The sequence below is a fragment of the Brassica napus genome, chromosome C8 (assembly GCF_020379485.1).
Source record: "Brassica napus cultivar Da-Ae chromosome C8, Da-Ae, whole genome shotgun sequence".
Lineage (NCBI taxonomy): Eukaryota > Viridiplantae > Streptophyta > Magnoliopsida > Brassicales > Brassicaceae > Brassica > Brassica napus.
The window spans coordinates 16337501-16358054 of NC_063451.1; the positions used below are offsets into that span (position 1 = coordinate 16337501).

Consider the following 20554-nt stretch of genomic DNA (forward strand, 5'->3'; position numbering starts at 1 on the left):
TAAGAGTATAGAGAGTAATCCTTATCTTGATAGATAGTGGTAGCAACATCAATCGAAGGGGTCAAAGAAGGATACGAAGACGACGTCTAAGATCAAAACGAAGATGTCGCTAAGTTAAGAGATTTTTTTTTTTTTTTACTGGTAAAGTTAGAGTTTAGTTTCGTGCTAATAATGTGTTGTGAATAGAAAGAAAGAAAAAATATGTTAATCTTATTCTTATTCTTATTCCATATAAAACAATACATATATATAGAAATACAAAGGTATGGTTTAACAGGTTTTTTCGTGTTTGATCTTTAACTCTCTTTTGAGTTAATTTGTTAAACTAAAATTAAGAAAAAGTTAACAATCTAGTGAATAGTGATCATCATTATAATAGCAATTGACTGCAGATGTATATGAACGGGCAACTTGTATGTCGATCAATCTACAAATCCAAGTGAAGCTCGAAATGTTCTTTCTTAGTGTCTCACTATTATTCTCAAGGACATGATCCCAGGAGAGAATACAAACAACAAAAATAAAAGATCAGAAGAAAATGAAAATTACCTCAAAAAAGAAAAAGAAAAAAAAAAACTGGACAACTTCACCGGATCGATTGCCCACGGCCGCATCCAACATCGCTGTTATGACACGACCATCAAAAGTTGAAAGTGAAAATTAAGCAACGGAACTCCTAAATCAACAAGCCAAAGACAACAGATGAACATAAACTAATGTCTTTACCTTCTTCACCAGTAGAGAGGAGGAGTACAAGAAGAATCTTCAATTCTTATTCGCACTTTATGGAGCGATAGATGTGACGGACAAAGAAAAGGGATGCACGGAATCCAACTGCCCCGAGCATAAGGAAGAATCCGTAGCAGATGCATGCCATGTAGCCGAAGAAGAATGAGGTCTGCATGAACCCTGTCATATCCGATCGTGCATAGTAGTAATACAAGCAATATGCGTAAACGAATACGCCTGTTGATCCCCCGCATAGCAACGATCTTCAAGAAACAAATGAGAGAGAAAGTTTAGTTAGCAATCATTAGACAAACATAAAGCATTGATTTAACAAAGAATCAAGTATTGTTACTACTAGACGATTTCTATAAGAACATTACCTCCACCACCACTCATGGTCTTCGGCAGCAAGCTGGAAGTATGTTAATGCAACCGTGATGAAAGCAGTGACTATGACGAGAATAAGGAAGACGATAGACAGAATACTATAGATGGTGTATATTCTGTGACCCCAAACGCTGGCAAATATGTAGTAAAGCTCGATGTAAATGGCACTGAACGGCAAAAAACCAGCCATGGCCATCTGCGGAAGTGTTCTTCTGTACCAGCGCATCGGTGGGATCTCTCTTGGGTATTTTGTGGTGCGGCAAGGAGCTTGAAACTCAGATTTTCTGTTCTTCCCGGCGATACCTCCCAATATTAACAGTGGAGAGGTAACCAGTGCCCATATGAGGAAGATAACAACAATTGTCCCGAACGGCAACGCTGCAGTGGCTTGGTAAACAATCGCAACGGTATTAAGGAAGGAAAACGTGAGTAAAAGAGGTCCGCAGAAGAGGCTTCCAGTCAGCATAACATTCCTAACCTGACAAGACAATCATTCTTAATCAATCTATTGAATTGTAAAAACTGTTCAACAAATTGTAAACCCATAAACTGGCACATCACTACTTACCCAGTTAGTTCCTTCTAGCTGGCAATAGAAAGAAGAGGCAGTATATCCAGCAATCCCTGAAGTGAGAGCATATATGACAACCAATGCAGTAAACAATGCTCCACGGTTGTAAGGATAAAAGACACCGACTAATGCAAGCATAAATATGAAAACCGCCCTGCATATAAATGAAAAAGATGTGTGTGTTACTGAGTGAAAAAGACAAGAGCATGCCAGGAAGCGCACCACAACTCACGTACAGTGTAAACAGTTGTGTGCCAGAACCAAGGGCTGCAGCCAGCAGCGATTTGTGTTTTGGGAACCTGAATACATCACCATGGAGCAATTTCCACCCGGTCTCTTCTTGGTCATCAGCCGTCTCTTCATCATGTGAATACCTATTAAGTTTATAGGGTAAGCTAGTGAATATATTAAAACGTCACACGCATATTCAATGAACTGTAGCTAATAGCTTACTTAACAAAATCATTCTTCAAGACTCTCATGAGAATAGTTGCAAGGAAACCAGTCAAGAGAAGAACAGTGACGCATGAGTTAATAATCGAGAACCAGTGGATCTCCAAGTGATGTGGCGTTGAGGAAGCGAGTGAGTACTTCTCCATCCTCTTCTCGAATGGGATTTCTGTTTCCTTCCACCGAACTGTGTAAGTGAAATCCACTTCGACTTCCTTGTCCTCAGTCAAGTCCACGAGGAAGCTCTGGTCAGTTCTCACAATAATCTCAATAACACGGTCCTTATTGTAGAAAATCTCAAACTGCAGGTGATTGAAGAGGTAATATTTGTACTCGGATGGGTCAGATTTGCCGTCCTTGACAACTTTTCCCAGGAATCCCCAGATGGGCAAGTCATCATAATACATCTGAAAGTAGTAGTCTTTGGAGATGACATCTCGGAACTGAGCAACGTCTTCTCTACTCAACCTCTTTCTGCATGCGACTTGAGAGTTCTTCTCACCCAAAAACTCTAGTTTGTAAGGAGCAGTGACTAACCGATCTCCATTGAGAACTTCCCCGAGAGCTTCCTTCTTTTCCTTAACAGGAGCTGTAAAAAAACATATGCCTCAGGTATCAGAATCACAATAATGGAACAAAGCAATTGAGAATCCGTAGGTACCTGAAGAACAAAAGGGTAGATCAAAGTATCGGTATGTTTCACTGCAAAAAAGGCATATAAAAAACATAGTGGTTAGCTCTCACCTCAGCTTAAGAAAGAACCAATACGATTGAAAACAAAATCTAAGATAGCGGATCAAAGGCGATTTGGCTTTACACTACCAATTAACATTCACTGCTGACTGATTCAATCGACCATGGCTACTATCACTATTCGAATCCTACTGACTAAAATCGGAATCAGAAATCAGAGGAGCGGAGCTAACGAAGCTGAGATCAGATCTGAATAGAGATTTGCAACAGACCTCGGATTGTGAAACGGGCCGACTTTGTTGGCGTAAAGGGGAACATCATCGCCGACCTTGTACCGGTGATCGGAACCGTCCGATATCACCGGAGAAACGCCGTAGATGAAGAAAACAAGTAGAAGCAGCAGACGCGGCCGTGGTTTCTCCATGATTAGCGACGATGAGAGAAGAGAAAGAGAAAGAGAAAGAGGTTTAAGCGGTTGGTTCGATGATCATGAGTAGGTAACGTCTGAGAAAGCGAGTGATTTTGTTTCTCCGCGATGCAACTCATCATACGCTGCCGTTTTGTCATTTTCCTTCCGTTGTTTTTCAGTATCCCTTGTATACCAACTCACTTGTCCACTAATATACAAAATTAGTGGTTTGTCCGCGCTTTGCGCGGATTGTTATTGATTATAATGTGTGTTGGATTTAAGTTGTCGATGACTTCAACATGACTTTGAACTTGTTTGGGTGGTTGCCACTTGAGTTCACGTAGCTGTTGTTTAACCATGACCATCTAACGTCCCCACCTTAGTTGTTCATGTTTATTTATAAGAAACAGTTGAGTTGTAGTGCAACGAGGGGGAAGTTATCTGACAAAGAGCTAACTTCTCTAACTTTTAGTATTTCACTATGCTCTGTTCTCCGACTCGGTTTGTTTGTTTTTCAACATTGTCCAATAGATATGAGAGTGGCTAGGAAGACGAAGCTTAGTATATATGTTGTGATTTATGGTTTGTTAATTTGAGTATTAATGATGTGCATGTTGTCAAGGCTAATGGTCCACTCTCGATATATCACTTATTAGTGTTTTGTCTTGCGGATCTTTTTGGTTAGCTTTTGGTTTTAACAATTTATCTATTACAATTTAATATTATATTTACAGCTGATACAGCACTGATTACACAGAAGATCTAACAACAATAAACCGTTTAGGCAAACGAAATCTAGTTTAGTTGTTATATTGTTGTTCTCCTTTCATGTACAAAGACTGAAACAAAACTTCTCACACCGGCAACCTTTGTGGTTGTCACTTTTTTTGCCACCAGTTTTTTGTATACATCTCCAAGACTGTTAAACATCCAGTGATTTTTCAACGTTGAGACTCCTATAAAGTGGATATAAGAGACTTTTTAACCATGTGGATATAAGAGACTTGTTAACCAAGGCTGTTTGCATATGTGTTTGAAACCTTTAGGTTTATGTTCTCTGAAATATAAGAGACCAGTTAACAATTGGTATAATGGAACCTTCTTTACTTGAAGAGACCCCGGTGATACCAATGGTTGCAGAAGATCACTGATACGTTTTTGTTAAGTGTTAACAAAGCAAATAAAAGATAGAAACCTTACTTTTTGAGGTAACTTTGGCTTGTAATAAATTCATGGTCGAAATAAAATTTAGTTCCAGAGGTTGCTTTAACGAAAAGGCGATCTGGAATTACGGCATTGGAAAACAATGAACATGTAAACAACTGAAATACATACATGTTACTAAATAAGCAGCTAACCAGATACTCATAACATCATTTACCAAGCTAGATTTTCTCTAAAATAGTGACAAGAAAATCAGGTTAAGATTAGGCAAGAATATGAAATAAAAATCAAACCTGGTTTGCAGAAAACAGAGAGGCCAAAGTCCGTAGGTTTAACAGAAGAGTCTTCATCAAAAGAATCGAAAAGGAAAGACACAGCAGCACAAGCTGTAGCAAGACTCGACATTTGTCACAGCATCACACTGAAGCAAACACTGAACATAGACCATACATGAAGATTCGATTCATAGTCTTTAAAAAAAAAAGAAGTAGAAGTGAGTATATTAATAATATTAGCATCAGTCAAGGTGGCTACTCAGTATAGCTTGGGCAAATTGACAAACGATTCTATAGGAAAAAACTTTCGCAAATTTTTTGAACCTTTTTGCAATTAATGGCTCTGATCACAGTCCTAGTCTCCAACCTCCCAATCGGATCTGTTCATCACCTAATACGGTTATAGGTTTCGGAACCACCGCATCTCCACAGCCAGAGCAGTTGTTGCTGAAACAGACGGTCCTCGACGCCATCAAGCTCGGTTATCTCCATTTCGACACATCTCCAAGGTATCTCGATGAAGCTCTATCGGAGACGATTTCTTACCTCAAACTGACTTGACCAAAATATAACACCACAAACTATAATTTCAGGTAGTTTCCTACATGATTTAACTTTTAAATAACTCTATAAATTTGTTAAAAGGTTAGAAAATAAAAAAAGGACCTTGCGATTCTGTGTTCGTGTTATGCAAGAGCATGAGTTGGTCGGAATTACCGAACCAGAAGCCCTCCGTCGGGATTGGGTGAATAGTTTCTGCAACTTCAACGAACACAGTTTCATCTCTAAAATCTGATAGACACAGGGGCATCATCAAACCAAAAACTCAGGTTGCTTCTTGTAACATCAAACACTCGGTTCATAAAGCTTCTTTCAAGATATGTCTAAACTTAGAGGAATGCAATTGTGATTTTGTTTGAGAAAGAAAGTAAGCTACTAACCTGGAAGAAGAGCATGATTTACCAACGCTTCTCAGACGGCCTATATATACACAGAAACTGGTCACCGGCAAATGTGAAAATGAAATTGGAAGTTCAAAAGGTACGGAGCTCAGGCGGAGATCTCTGCGTCAGGAAGAAATAGGTCTGATAAAGGATCACAAATTAATGGGTCCTAACTGGTTATATAAGGCTCAGTGTATGCAATCAAATGGAACTTACGGTACATAAGCCCATTAAATAACACACAACACAATTCGGTTTATTTGTACTAACGAAGTTAAGCTGCCACGTGGCAGTAAATGCCCCTATGTGAACGATGATGTGGATGCATAAGGAGAGAGACAAGGCAACTTTATTGTATAAAATATTTTATTTTTCAAAAACGATAATTACTAAAAATAAAAATAGTTAGCTTCAAAAAAAAAACAGTTGAAACAAATCAGTTTCAGAACGCAAAACCAAAAGAATGTAAATAACTATTTTAACCGCCTCGTATATTACACCCACGATCTCCAGCTTATTATGTATTACATTGGTCAGTGGTGTAGACGAATTCATATAATCAATAGTTATTTAACAAGCGAGCAAGTGTTTTAAGTCTCAACATTTAGTTATTTAAGTTTTACAGTTTTAACTCTTTTTTTTTTAGAGAAATCGTGCTTCACGTGATAAGTTATGCAATTGGTATATTAGAATTTCCAAGTAACTCTTATGATAAGTAATTTTTTGGTCACTTTTATTTTTATTCAGAAAACATACTAAGAAAGATTATAGATGGACAAGAATCTCGAATAATGAAAACTAATATCTATAAATATGTAATTTTAGTTTGTGTGAGTATTTAATCTAACTTCAGTTTGTTAATTCGAATCGTGTCTTTAATATCTTTAAAAAATATTAAGTACGTAAGAGATTTACCCCGTGCGTAGCACGGGAGATACACTAGTTTTCTCTATTTAATAAGACCACACTTCTACCTTTTCCAACTGATTTTTTGGGGTAAAAATTTTCAACTGATGAAATTGATACAACAACAGACAAAATTACTATTTGTAATTAGCTGAACAGGCGGAAAACGGGTTATCCCTGAAAATGAAATCTCACACAGCAGAAATATTAGCCCAAAAAGAAAATATACAAGGACATTTATAATCAATCCTCTCCTCCTATGTATTAAATGAGAAGTCACTTAAATGATTTTTGCTTAGGTGTAAATCATAGAGAGAATTTAAGAAAAATTGTTATAATTTGAATAGTTGAATATATTCAATTTTTAATTATTTTAATTATATCTAAAATAAATGGTAAGTTTAAAACTAATTAATATCACTTACCAAATAGCTTAAATGATATTACAAATAATAATTTATGGTAACCAATTTTCAAAATTCTTGATATCTTGCATATTTCCATTGTTTTATCCATTCACCCATGTGCATTTTGATCATATAGACTAGGATTTAGCCATGTTTAGATTGCATTTTGCATACATGAGTCTTTATCAGGTATTAGAGTACCATATGGAGTTCTCGGAGACATTTGGGTGCATTTGGAGCTCAAAAGAGGTGATAAAGGTGATCATTGGACGAGCAGTGCATGGGAGTGACCTCACCGGAGCGACACCGTGAAGTTGCTGTGACACCCCTTCAGAGTGACTTGGACAGAGCGACACCCCGATGTCGCTCGCGTTTTCATCGGTCGGAGGCACGAGAGCAACCTTACAGCGACGTTCCGCAGCGACACCATAAGGTCGCTCCAGCTGGGAGCGACGTGACCGGAGCGACGCAGCCAGGTAGCTCGCGAAGAGCGACCCGGAGCGACGTCTCGCAGCGACCCCTCTAGGTCGCTCCCGAAGCCTGGAGCGACCTCTCGGAGCGAATACTGGAGGTCGCTGCGCGCCTTTTGTTTGCTCGACTTCATGTTTACTCAAGGGCCTTTTGGTCATTTTATTATGCACGTTTTTACTTTCTAAACCTAAGTTTAAGTATCTTTTGTAAGCCATTAGAGGCAAATTATCTTTGATCAAAAGAAAACCACCAAAACCTCTTGGAAAGTTCATCTCTTGGAATCAATTGATCATTTTGTTATTGCAATTCTGTTGTTTTCATATCTATTATCTGTATTTCTCTACATGATTAATCTGAAATCCAATATGGGTTCAAGAGGAATCATGAAGAGTAGTGAGTAATCCATTCTTGAATTCATGGGTTAGGAAGATTAAGGGTGATTAGGCTAGATCTAGGATGTTATAGTGTAGATCCTTCTTATTTCTTGCTAATAGAGTATTCATAATGCATCTTCTGAGTTGACCTCTCAAAAGTTGATCTTTAGGCATTTCCCACCCACAAGGTGTTTGATGAAATGCTTGAGACAACTCTCCTAAGCTTTTAACATACTTTACCAAAGACATTTGTTGTTAAAGGTGTTAAGATAGCCAATAGACTTGTTAGTAATGATTGCTTTCATATTATTCAACCAAAGACATTTGATGTTTGAAATATGTTAGTAAATGAACATTCATCTAGACATTGAGTTTGTTTAAGATTGTGTCTAAGCTTAAGGTTGATAGTTTGATTGATCATTTGCCATCCTTAGTTCGAAACTTGATCACCCAAGGTCTAATTCCTATACCCATGAGTTCTCTTTTATCATAAACAAGAAAGTCACTTCTTTTATTGTTTTATTGTTCTGTTCTTGCATTCTATTATTAGTAATAGTTTAAAACCATCCAAATTATCGGTTGCGCTTAGATTAAGTACGTACTTGCATTCTCGGTGCTTTGAAATCCCTTAGAATTGGTTCGACAATCTTTTGTACTACATCATTTGTCTTAGGAGCCTTGAAAACTCCTAACATCAAATTGGCGCCGTTGCCAAATTCTGAGTAGATTTGAACATTGAGATTTAGTCAGTTGCTTGAGACTAAGTCATTTTTATTTTCTTTTGTTACTGATTCTCCTTCTTCACCTCCCTTTAATTTACAGGTGTATGAACTTGAGAAGCAGGGGTCCATCAAACCTAGTTCCAAGAGCTGCAGACATCAGAGCTTTAGAGAGAGAGTGTGCTAGAAAGAGAAGAGAAGAAGAGCAGCAGGCTCACTTGCAGAGATTGGATACTGATATGGGAGACATACCTCAAAATGATGCGGACGTCAATGGAGCTAACAACGTTCCACAAAACCAACAGCGAGCAGCTCGACCCATTGGCACTTATGACTGCCCCAACATTCATGGTCATAGATTGGGAATCCGAGCACCAGCTGTAGCAGCCAACAACTTTGAGATCAAATCAGGACTCCTCAACGTGATCGAGAACAACACGTATCATGGCTTGGCTCTAGAGGACCCATTTGATCACTTGGACAGGTTCGACAGCTACTGTGGGTTGTCAAAGACCAATGGTGTGTCCGAAGATGCCTTAAAGCTCAAGCTATTCCCTTTCTCTTTGGGGGATAAGGCACGTCAGTGGGAAAAGTCTCTACCCAGCGACTCTATAACCACCTGGGATGACTGCAAGAAAGCATTTTTGGAGAAGTTCTTCTCTACTTCAAGAACTGCTAAGCTGAGAAATGAGATTTTCAGCTTTCAACAGAAGAACTTGGAAGGATTCAGTGAAGCCTGGGAGAGATTCAAGGGCTACCAAGCTCAATGCCCACACCATGGCTTCTCTAAGGAAAGCTTGCTGAGCACATTCTACCGGGGTGCTCTTCCTAAGTACAGGGTCAGACTGGATACAGCTAGCAATGGGTTCTTCTTGGAGAGAACTGAGGAAGATGCAGAAGAGCTGGTTGACAACATGGTAAAGAGTGATGCAGTCTACAGTGGAGACCACGACAGAGGCAGTAGATCAGATGACAAGCAGACGAGGAAAGAGTTGAAAGCTCTACAGGATAAAATAGACATCCTCATTGCTGATAAAGCCACCCAAGAGCAGCTGCACTTTGTTGGTAACCCAAGCTAAGAGACACCACCTGTTGTCCATGAGGTTGAGGGTTTTGAAGGTCAAGAAGAGCTGTGTTTTATCAACAACAATGGTAGCTGGTACAAAAAAGAGCCCAACTTTCAGTACAACAACTACCAACAAAAATCCTATCCTAACAACCAACAGAGTGGTTATCAGCCTCGGAACAACCAGCAAGGCAGCTATCAGCCTCAACAAAACCCTCCTCCTGGTTTCAACAACAAAGGACACCATTCTTCCCAACAACAAGCTAATCCTTCTACCTCTACTCCTCAAGTCAGCAGCACTGATGCCCTACTAAAACAAATCTTGGAGTCTCAGACAAGAAGTGAGAAGCATGTTGGCTATGAGTTGAAGAACCTTCACTCAAAGATTGATGGAAGCTACAATGAGCTCAACAACAAGTTCAGAACCTTGGAGAACCAGTTTGCTGCCATGAACACTCAACAAAATCGCCAACAAGGTTCTTTACCTGGAAAATCTGAGCAAAACCCCAAGGAGACCATGAAAGCTATCACCCTCAGGAGTGGTAAGGAGTTACCTCAGAGAGCTCTCACCAAGGATGCTGAGAAACAAGGTGAGGGGGTTGCCATCAACATAGATGATGAAGTGGTGATTGTTGATGAGAAAATCAATGATGAAATCTTGGAGAAGATTGTGGAAGCCAAAGGTAAAGGAAAGGTTGGGGAAGAGAAGAAACCAGTGAAAGATGACGAAGTTGTTGCTCCAGCAAGTGAGAATTCTTTTGTTCCTCCTCCCTATGAACCCAAACTTCCATTCCCTGGTAGATTCAAGAGGCAGCTGCTAGAGAAGTACAAAGCTCTATTTGAGAAGCAAATGAGTGAAGTTCAAGTCACAATGCCCATCATTGATGCTTTCATGCTGATTCCTCAATATAGCAAGTTTCTGAAAGATGTTGTAGCTGCAAAGAAGAAGGAGATGGAGGGCATGATGATTATCACTCATGAGTGCAATGCCATCATCCAGAGGTTTGTTGTTCCAAAGAAGCTAGAAGATCCAGGATGGTTCACATTACCTTGTGCTCTTGGACCTATGGTATTTGATAGATGTCTCTGCGATTTGGGAGCTAGTGTCAGCTTGATGCCTTTATCTGTTGCTAAGAAGCTTGGTTTCACTCAGTACAAGAAGTGTAGACTGTCTCTGGTATTGGCTGATCGTTCAGTGAAGTACCCTGTGGGTATCTTGGAGGACCTCCCTGTTACGGTTGGAAAATATGAGATCCCTACAGACTTTGTGGTGCTTGAGATGGGTGAGGAAGCTGCAGATCCTTTAATCCTTGGAAGGCCTTTCTTAGCTACAGCAGGAGCAATTGTTAATGTGAAAGAGGGCAAGATTGATCTCCACTTGGGTAAAGGGCATGTTCTTCACTTTGACATCAAGGAGGTAATGAAGAAACCAACAGTTCAAGGGCAAGTTTTCTACATTGAAGAGATGGACGCCCTTGCTGATGAGCTCCTTGAAGAGTTGTCACTAGAAGACCCTCTACAGCATGCTTTGACGATAGAGAGAGAAGCTGAAGTGATTGAGAACCTGGAGAGTGCTGCCTATGGGATGATGATGGATTCACACAGAGGATTTGGTAGTAAGTATCAGTATGGGGAGCTGCCACAAGTGGTTCATCAAGAAACCTCAGTCATTCAACAAGAGGACACCCAGCAAGACGACTGGAGAGAGCTTAAGGCACCTAAAGTGGAGCTTAAACCTCTCCCCAATGGTGTAAGGTATGCGTTCTTTGGTCCTAATAAAACTTACCCAGTCATTGTGAGTAGTGAACTTACTGAAATTGAGCTATCTGAACTTTTGAAAACACTTAAAAGATTTAGAAAAGCAATAGGTTACTCTCTTGATGACATCAAAGGAATATCACCCTCTTTGTGTATGCATAGGATACGTCTTGAGGATGAATCAATGACTTTTGTCGAGCATCAAAGAAGGTTAAATCCTAACCTGAAGGATGTTGTAAAGAAAGAGATTCTTAAACTCTTAGATGCTGGTGTTATTTACCCTATTTCATATTCTAAATGGGTATCTCCTGTGCATGTTGTGCCAAAGAAGGGTGGTATAACTGTAATTAAAAATGACAAGGATGAATTGATACCAACAAGAACAGTCACTGGTCATAGAATGTGTATTGATTACCGAAAACTGAACTCTGTATCTAGAAAAGATCATTTTCCACTTCCATTTATTGATCAGATGCTTGAGAGACTTGCAAACCATCCATTATGTTGCTTTCTTGATGGATATTCAAGATTCTTCCAGATCCCCATACATCCCAATGATCAAGAGAAAACGACATTCACTTGCCCTTATGGTACCTTCGCATATCGAAGAATGTCATTTGGTCTATGTAATGCTCCAGCCACCTTTCAAAGGTGCATGATGTCAATTTTCTCTGATCTAATTGAGGATGTTGTGGAGGTGTTTATGGATGATTTCTCTGTCTTTGGATCTTCGTTTTCTGCTTGTTTGTCAAATTTGTGCAGGGTCCTACATCGATGTGAAGACACCAACCTTGTGCTGAATTGGGAGAAGTGTCACTTCATGGTTAAGGAAGGGATTGTGCTGGGACACAAGATTTCAGAGAAGGGGATTGAGGTGGATAAGGCCAAAATCGATGTTATGGTTGGTTTGCCCCCACCAAAGACTGTGAAAGACATCCGAAGTTTTCTTGGTCATGCTGAATTCTACAGAAGATTCATCAAGGACTTCTCCATGATCACTAGACCATTGACCAGGCTGCTGTGCAAGGAAGCCACTTTCAGCTTTGATGTGGAATGTCTACAAGCCTTCAAAAAGGTGAAAGGTGAACTCATCAGTGCTCCGATTGTCCAGCCACATGATTGGGATCTCCCCTTTGAGATCATGTGTGATGCTAGTGATTATGCTGTGGGAGCTGTTTTGGGGCAGAAGAAAGATGGCAAGACCCATGTGATCTACTACGCGAGCCAAACCCTGAATGATGCTCAGATGAGATATGCCACAACAGAGCAGGAGATGTTAGCCATTGTCTTTGCCTTTGAGAAGTTCAGGAGCTACTTGGTGGGATCTAAAGTCATTGTCTACACAGATCATGCTGCGCTGAGACACCTTTTGGCGAAGAAGGATGCAAAACAAGGCTTTTGAGATGGATTCTTTTGCTTCAAGAGTTTGATTTGGAGATCAAGGACAAGCCAGGAGTTGAGAATGGTGTAGCTGATCACTTGTCCAGGCTGAGAGTGGAGTGTGGCATTCCTATTGACGAAGGACTTCCTGAGGAACAGATCATGGCTATTGGAGCAGTGATGGCAGTTTGTGAGACTGGTAGAAAGCTTGAAGAAGTCAAGGCAACAGAGGAGAAACAACCTTGGTATGCTGATTTGGTAAATTACCTAGCCACAGGAAAAGAGCCTTTGAATCTTGTGGGCTATGCCAAGAAGAAGTTCTACAGGGATGTGAAGAGATACTACTGGGATGAGCCCTACCTCTACATTCTCTGCAAGGATCAACTTTATAGGAGAGGGCTTGCTAATGAGGAGATTGATGGGATCCTTACACAGTGTCATGGATCATCCTATGGAGGCCACTTTGCTACCTTCAAGACTGTTGCGAAGGTGCTACAAGCTGGATTCTGGTGGCCACATATGTTTAAGGATACACAGGACTTTGTTTCAAAGTGTGATTCATGCCAAAGGAGAGGGAACATCACAAAAAGGAATGAGATGCCTCAAAATCCAATCCTTGAAGTTGAAGTGTTTGATGTATGGGGTATAGACTTCATGGGGCCATTTCCATCATCTTTTGGCAACAAATACATCCTTGTAGCTGTTGACTATGTCTCCATATGGGTGGAAGCTATTGAAAGTCCCACCAATGATGCAGAGTTGTAACCAAGATGTTCAGGAGCACCATCTTTCCAAGGTTCGGGGTTCCAAGAGTTGTAATCAGTGATGGAGGGTCTCATTTCATCAACAAACTGCTTGAGGGACTTCTCAAGAAGAACAGTGTTAAGCACAAGGTGGCAACTCTTTACCACCCTCAAACAAGTGGTCAAGTTGAGATTTCTAACAGATAGATCAAGTCCATTTTGGAGAAGATTGTGGGGATTACAAGGAAGGATTAGTCAATTAAGCTTGATGATGCGCTTTGGGCTTATATGACAGCTTACAAGACACCTCTGGGGACCACACCCTTCAACCTAGTGTACAGGAAAGCTTGCCATCTGCTAGTGGAGCTTGAGTACAAGCAATATGGGCAGTAAAGTTGCTGAACTTTGACATCAAGAGTGCCAAGGAGAAAAGACTTCTTCAGCTACATGAGCTTGATGAGATAAGAATGGATGCTTTTGAAAACTCAAGGATCTACAAGGAGAAGACTAAAGCTTTCCATGACAAGAATATCCTGAAGAGAGAGTTTAAAGAAGGAGATCAAGTTCTTCTCTACAACTTTAGGCTGAAGTTGTTTCCAGGAAAGCTTAAGTCAAGGTGGTCCGGTCCTTTCAAGGTCAAAGAGGTTAGGCCATATGGGGCAATAGTTTTGTGGAGTACTGATGGGAGAGACTTCACAGTCAATGGGCAAAGGGTTAAGCTCTACATGGCTACTGCACCAGAGGAAGATGGGGTTTCAACTCCACTTTCTGATCCTACTCCGGCCTAATCTAAAAGGAGGCAAAGTCAAGCTAGAGACTTAAAACAAGCTCACTTGGGAGAAAGTCCCATGTATATCCTTGTACATATTTCATTAGTATTTTCATTTTCATCATATTTTCTAAAAAAAAAAAAAGGGGGAGAATTGAAGTTGTGCGCAGGGGCTCGATTGATTCGGATTGATCAAAGAATCATGCGTGGGAGCGAGGGCCTGGAGCGAGGATGAAAGGTCGCTCCATCTGGGAGCGATGTCACCACAGAGACAGCCTCAAGTCGCTCGTGTTTATGACGTTTGGGTGCTCGAAAACGCTCTCGGAGCGACCTCCTAGAGCGACAGCACGAAGTCGCTCCGGTCCAGAGCGACATTATCACAGCAACACCTCGAGGTCGCTCGTGTTTGTGACGTTTTGGAACGTGAAAAATGGGCTGGGAGCGACTTACCCAGAGCGACACCCTCAGGTCGCTCGCGAAGAAACGACCATGGACGATGTCTTCGGAGCGACACGCTCAGGTTGCTCGCGAAGAAACGACCCGGGAGCGACGTCTTCGGAGCGACACAGCCAGGTCGCTCGTGAAGAAATGACCCAAGAGCGACCTCTCGCAGCGACACCCTCAAGTCGCTCCCGAGCCGGTCCAGGTAAGTTTTCTTCGTTTTAAACCCGGTTTAATTAAAATAAACCAATCCCCAATCTACCTAAACCGAACCGGACGCCCCTAAACCTACCCAACACCCACGATTTCATCTTCTTCACCCTTTCCTCCTCTCATAAACACTCATACTCTCTCAAACTCACCCACACCAAAAATCCCCAAACTTTCTCAATTCTCACCCAAATTAACAAGTTCTTGTTTCTAAATCTAAGCTTTCGCCCCTGTAGTCTATTCCTCACCACCCATTCACCATTTCCTTTCACCCAAAGCAAGGTATTGAGTTTTTAAATTCAAATTTTGTAGGTCCATGAACCCTAGAATTTGAAAATCAAAATTTGGTCATTTTCTTGCTAGATTGTGGTAGAATAGACTAGGAAATGCTTATCTATCAAGTTGGGTTGTTGAATCAATGGTGAAATTGAGTTTAATTTGAACTTTGGCAAAATTAGGGTTCATGGATTTGGGGGTTTTCAAAATTCCCCCCCAATTGAGTGTGCTAGTGAGTAAGTTAGTATGTTAAGGTGTTGAAAGGTTTGATTAAAGAATTCTCTCATTTTAGAACCACTTTGATTATTGAATTTTACTTGTCTTGTGATTTTCAAATTTTTAAAAGATTGAGAAGTGTGATTCTTTACTTTTAGCTTGACAGCATAATTAACTTGAGTTTAAATTGCTATTCATTTGTTGAGTTTACTCTTGCCATTTTCATTTGCAAAGTTCATCCACTTATCCCTTTCCAAGTTTTGAATTTTTCAGGCACCAATGGTTAAGAAAACTAAGGGAAAGTCGGATGCTGAGAAGCAAGAAGCTGAGAGACGAGAATCTGCATTGAGAGGGAAAGATTTATCTTCGGAGCAGACTGGCTCTGGGACACATAGGACTTCTCGACAGCAAACCTTGGCTGCAAAGAAGACAAAAGAGCAGGAGTGGAGGGCAGGAAAAAGTGTAGCAGTTGCCACAGACGAGGAGAGTGCCGATGAAAGTGCGGATGAGCAGGCTCCTACAAAGAGGGCCAAGATGTCAAAAGGAAAGGAGGTTGCCGTTGATAGAGACAGAGCGAAAACTCCATCTGAGGAAGAGCTGTATCATCATTTGCTGAATGGGGTGACTTGGACTCAAACCAGATTCACCGACCTTGATTTGCTGAAGGAGTTGGGTCTCGATTCTGATATTGAGCCAATGCTGGGGCACCTGAAGATGACTAAACTCCTCACCATGGCCTACCCTGTCTACAGGGATGTCTCCTGTCAGTTCTTGTCTTCCCTTGAGGTCACTTACCATGACGCTCCGCACGTGAGGCAAGGATGGGGCAAAATCAGGTTCAAGGTCAATGGGAGAGACTACAACATGAACTTCAAAGACATTGGGAGAGTCATGGGTTTCCAAGACTTGGCAGATTACTCCCTTCCCAAGTGTGAAAACCTCCCCACCCAGCTTTGGAAGTTGATCACTGGAAACAAGCACTCTACCGGGGCTGACAAGAACTCACATATCCGGCACCCGTCTGTACGCTACCTCCATAGGATGCTTGTCCATGCATTCTACCCACGGAAGCAAGCTGGTAATGTCACCGAGGAAGACATGCGAGTGCTCTGCCCGGCTATCCGCCCATGCGCCCCACCTGGAGTGTTGCCCCTTCTAAGCACCGACATCTATGCTACCTTCGGGATGGTCAGCTTCTTCGTGAATCGTCTCGAGCACTACAGAGACTGGGCATGGTACACCACTGATTCGCACCCAAAGGTTGGAATAGGCGGGATGATCACACCACTGCTCCAATTTCTGAATGTTCCCTTGGGAAAGGACGCAGCAGGGCCTAAGTTCATCGATGGCACTTACTTGAGGATTGCCACCTATTTTAGTGGGATGTATGGGAAGGACTATGTCTACCACTACTACTTGCAGGGTAAGCCGGTCGAAGTGGTTCTCCCAAACCAGAACCTGACGAGCTTAGAGAGACCTGGAGCTATCAGCTTCAACATATCCCAGGAAGACTTTCTTGGAGAACACGGGTCTCTCGGTCCCATTGCTCCACCAAGGAAAAGGAGTGTTCCGACGAGACATTACGAACCTCCTAGGGAAGCATCTATAACCGTCTATGGACCTCCGTGCTACTACTTCAAGCCACATGATGGGGTTCTTCCTCCTGGTGCGCTTTGTGACGCTCATGAGCATATTGGTCGACTTCAGAGATGGAACAAGGCACAAGACACGACAATAGAAAAGCTGAAGGACAAGTGCAAAGCGCTGAGCAAGACGGTGAAGAAGCAAGCAAAGACTTCAGCCAAGTTCATGAAGAAAGTGGCCGATGTCTTGACTAGAGGAGGCATAGCTGGATGTAGCTCAGCGGACTTTGCTTTCACAAACACATCAGTACCCCAGCCCCCACCTCAGCCTACTGATCTTGGTTTCCCCCTCACTGATAGACAGCTCCAGCGAACATGGAGGAACCCACCCATTCAACCCTCCACCTCAGGAAACAAGTTTCCATCCCTAGCCTCTTCAGATAGTGAGGTTGAGATTGACGAGGTTCAGAGCCAACAATGGTATGGAGACTACAGCTCAGCACCTAGGGGTTACTACACCACCTTCCCACCGAACGACAACGATGTTGGGGCATCTGCCCCTACTTACTACCCGTAGAAGATACTTCCTTACTTTCCCTTGTATATACCATTTCATTTTTGCATATTAGCTTTTTCTTGTGGGTATCTCCCTCTACTTGACAATACAGAGACTGTGTAACTTAAGTTTGGGGGAGGTACCAAGTATTTGATCATGTTTGCTTTGATGAATTTGCATTGAGTCTTGCACACATACCTTTTTGCATAATAAAAAAAAACATATAGATTGCATCACTTGCATTTTAGGAGAGTCTAGAGCATATAGGTTGCATTCACTTGCATTGGGAGCAATGATTTAATATGCCTTGTAAAGAACACTATCTCACACTCGAGTAGCTATTGCATCTCTCAAAAAGCCTTGTATGTTTCGAGCCTTGAAAACTCTTCATGAATCTCATTAGTTGCTGAAACTCAATCTTTGAAGCCAACTACAACCTTATTTGAACTGAACGAACTTAATGCTTCTTGCTTATGGTCCCTTGTGTACTGAGTCATGGATATACACACTTGAGTTGTCACATCCTTTATGCCAATCTTTTTGACAAACTCGAGTGGTACACCACTCCCAAAACTCTTTCCTCCTTTTAAGCTTTCATTGTTTGATGAGTGAGGCCTTTTTTTGGAAAGTCTTACATGTGCATAATGTTGAGAGTATCGGGAACGACAATGCTTGATCTTCATTTTTGCTAGATTAGGCACTCTATTGTGATTATGATTTGGAAGCATGAGAAGTTCGAAGGAAAAGAATAAACTCTTTGTGTTTAAATGGATAATCTTATTGGAATTAGTAGATGAACATCTAGCTCGAGTTTATGAAAAGTCTTGGCCCCCCAAAAAAAAATGAGAAGAAAAATATAAGAAAAGAAGAAAAGAAAAAAAAGGAAGAAAAAGAAAGAAAATGGGGCTAGCAAAGTTGTTAGGAGCTAAGATTGTTTTGAAGTTGAGAAAAATCCTTTATAGATTACAAAGAAAAAGAGTTTTATGTGCAAAGTGTTCTTGGGTTCCTTTGGTGAGAGATGTGAGTTGGGTTTGACATTGGGAAGTGATTGTGTAACTTGTATGTTTGGGAAAATGGTAGAACAATGGAGATTGAGCATTGTATGCATGAGTTGGTCCCTTTTTTAGATATATTATGTGCAATGTCAAGGCTACTTGTTTCGAGAGTAAACCACCTTAAAGATCATATATCTTGAACCTATTGACTCACTTGAATAAAAAGCATTCTCTTAGCCAACCAAATGATTTGGACCAACTGACCATTTGCAAGAATTCACCTGATGTTTTATGCTTAATGAATGTGAGAGTTGGTTGATTTGAATGTGTGGATGCTTGATGATGAGTGTAAGGGCAAAAGGAGTTGAGATAGGCCTAGAGAAGTTAGAGTGTAATAAGAGAGTGTGCTCATGTTGGATTAGATGTTGAATTGAGTGCTAGTTGTGTTTCTTTTGGCTATGAGCTCCCACCTTCAACCCTCTCTCCCTATGAGTTCTAGAAAGTTCACTTGTGGACAAGTAAAAGAACAAGTTTGGGGGAGTTGATATCTTGCATATTTCCATTGCTTTATCCATTCACCCATGTGCATTTTGATCATATAGATTATGATTTAGCCATGTTTAGGTTGCATTTTGCATACATGAGTCTTTATCAGGTATTGGAGTACCACATGGAGTTCTCGGAGACATTTGGGTGCATTTGGAGCTCAAAAGAGGTGATAAAGGTGATCATTGTACGAGCAGTGCATGGGAGTGACCTCACCGGAGAGACACCGTGAAGTCACTGTGACACCCCTTCAGAGCGACTTGGCCAGAGCGACACCCCGATGTCGCTCGCGTTTTCATCGCTCGGAGGCACGAGAGCGACCTTACAACGACGTTCCGCAGCGACACCATAAGGTCGCTCCAGCTGGGAGCGACGTGACCGGAGCGACGCAGCCAGGTAGCTCGCGAAGAGCGACCCGGAGCGACGTCTCGCAGCGACCCCTCCAGGTCGCTCCCGAAGCCTGGAGCGACCTCTCGGAGCGACTACTAGAGGTTGCTGCGCGCCTTTTGTTTGCTCGACTTCATGTTTACTCAAGGGCCTTTTGGTCATTTTATTATGCACATTTTTACTTTCTAAACCTAAGTTTAAGTATCTTTTGTAAGCCATTAGAGGCAGATTATCTTTGATCAAAAGAAAACCACCAAAACCTCTTGGAAAGTTCATCTCTTGGAATCAATTGATCATTTTGTTATTGCAATTCTGTTGTTTTCATATCTATTATCTGTATTTCTCTACATGATTAATCTGAAATCCAATATGGGTTTAAGAGGAATCATGAAGAGTAGTGAGTAATCCATTCTTGAATTCATGGGTTAGGAAGATTAAGGGTGATTAGGCTAGATCTAGGATGTTATAGTGTAGATCCTTCTTATTTCTTGCTAATAGAGTATTCATAATGCATCTTCTGAGTTGGCCTCTCAAAAGTTGATCTTTAGGCATTTCCCACCCACAAGGTGTTTGATGAAATGCTTGAGACAACTCTCCTAAGCTTTTAACATACTTTACCAAAGACATTTGTTGTTAAAGGTGTTAAGATAGCCAATACACTTGTTAGTAATGATTGCTTTCATATTATTCAACCAAAGACATTTGATGTTTGAAATATGTTAGTAAATGAACATTCATCTAGACATAGAGTTTGTTTAAGATTGTGTCTAAGCTTAATGTTGATAGTTTGATTGATCATTTGCAATCCTTAGTTCGAAACTTGATCACCCAAAGTCTAATTCCTATACCTATGAGTTCTATTTTATCATAAACAAGAAAGTCACTTCTTTTATTGTTTTATTGTTCTGTTCTTGCATTCTATTATTAGTAATAGTTTAAAACGATCCAAATTAGCGGTTGCACTTAGATTAAGTACGTACTTGCATTCTCGGTGCATTGAAATCCCTTAGAATTTTATACTACATCATTTGTCTTAGGAGCCTTGAAAACTCTTAACATCAATTATAGAAAGTGTAATAATGTGTGATTATTATATTTTATTTATATACTACATAAAATAATTAGTAGA

At 41.0% G+C, this 20554-nt stretch overlaps 1 protein-coding gene and 1 non-coding gene across 2 annotated transcripts; both read right to left on the bottom strand.

The window, feature by feature from the left end:
• Positions 1-351: 351 nt before the first annotated feature.
• LOC106415639 (transmembrane 9 superfamily member 4) lies at positions 352-3378 on the bottom strand. The gene is made up of 8 exons (XM_013856396.2): positions 3103-3378; positions 2799-2839; positions 2141-2726; positions 1924-2061; positions 1685-1841; positions 1110-1594; positions 727-992; positions 352-623 (listed from the first exon to the last, which is right to left on the bottom strand). The coding sequence occupies exons 1-7, from the start codon at positions 3252-3254 to the stop codon at positions 773-775; spliced, it is 1779 nt and encodes a 592-aa protein (XP_013711850.1). The 5' UTR covers positions 3255-3378; the 3' UTR covers positions 352-623; positions 727-772.
• Positions 3379-9176: 5798 nt separating this feature from the next.
• Positions 9177-9283, bottom strand: LOC125592089. The gene has a single exon (XR_007327939.1). It is a non-coding gene; the product is annotated as a small nucleolar RNA R71 (small nucleolar RNA).
• Between the last annotated feature and the right edge of the window lie 11271 nt (positions 9284-20554).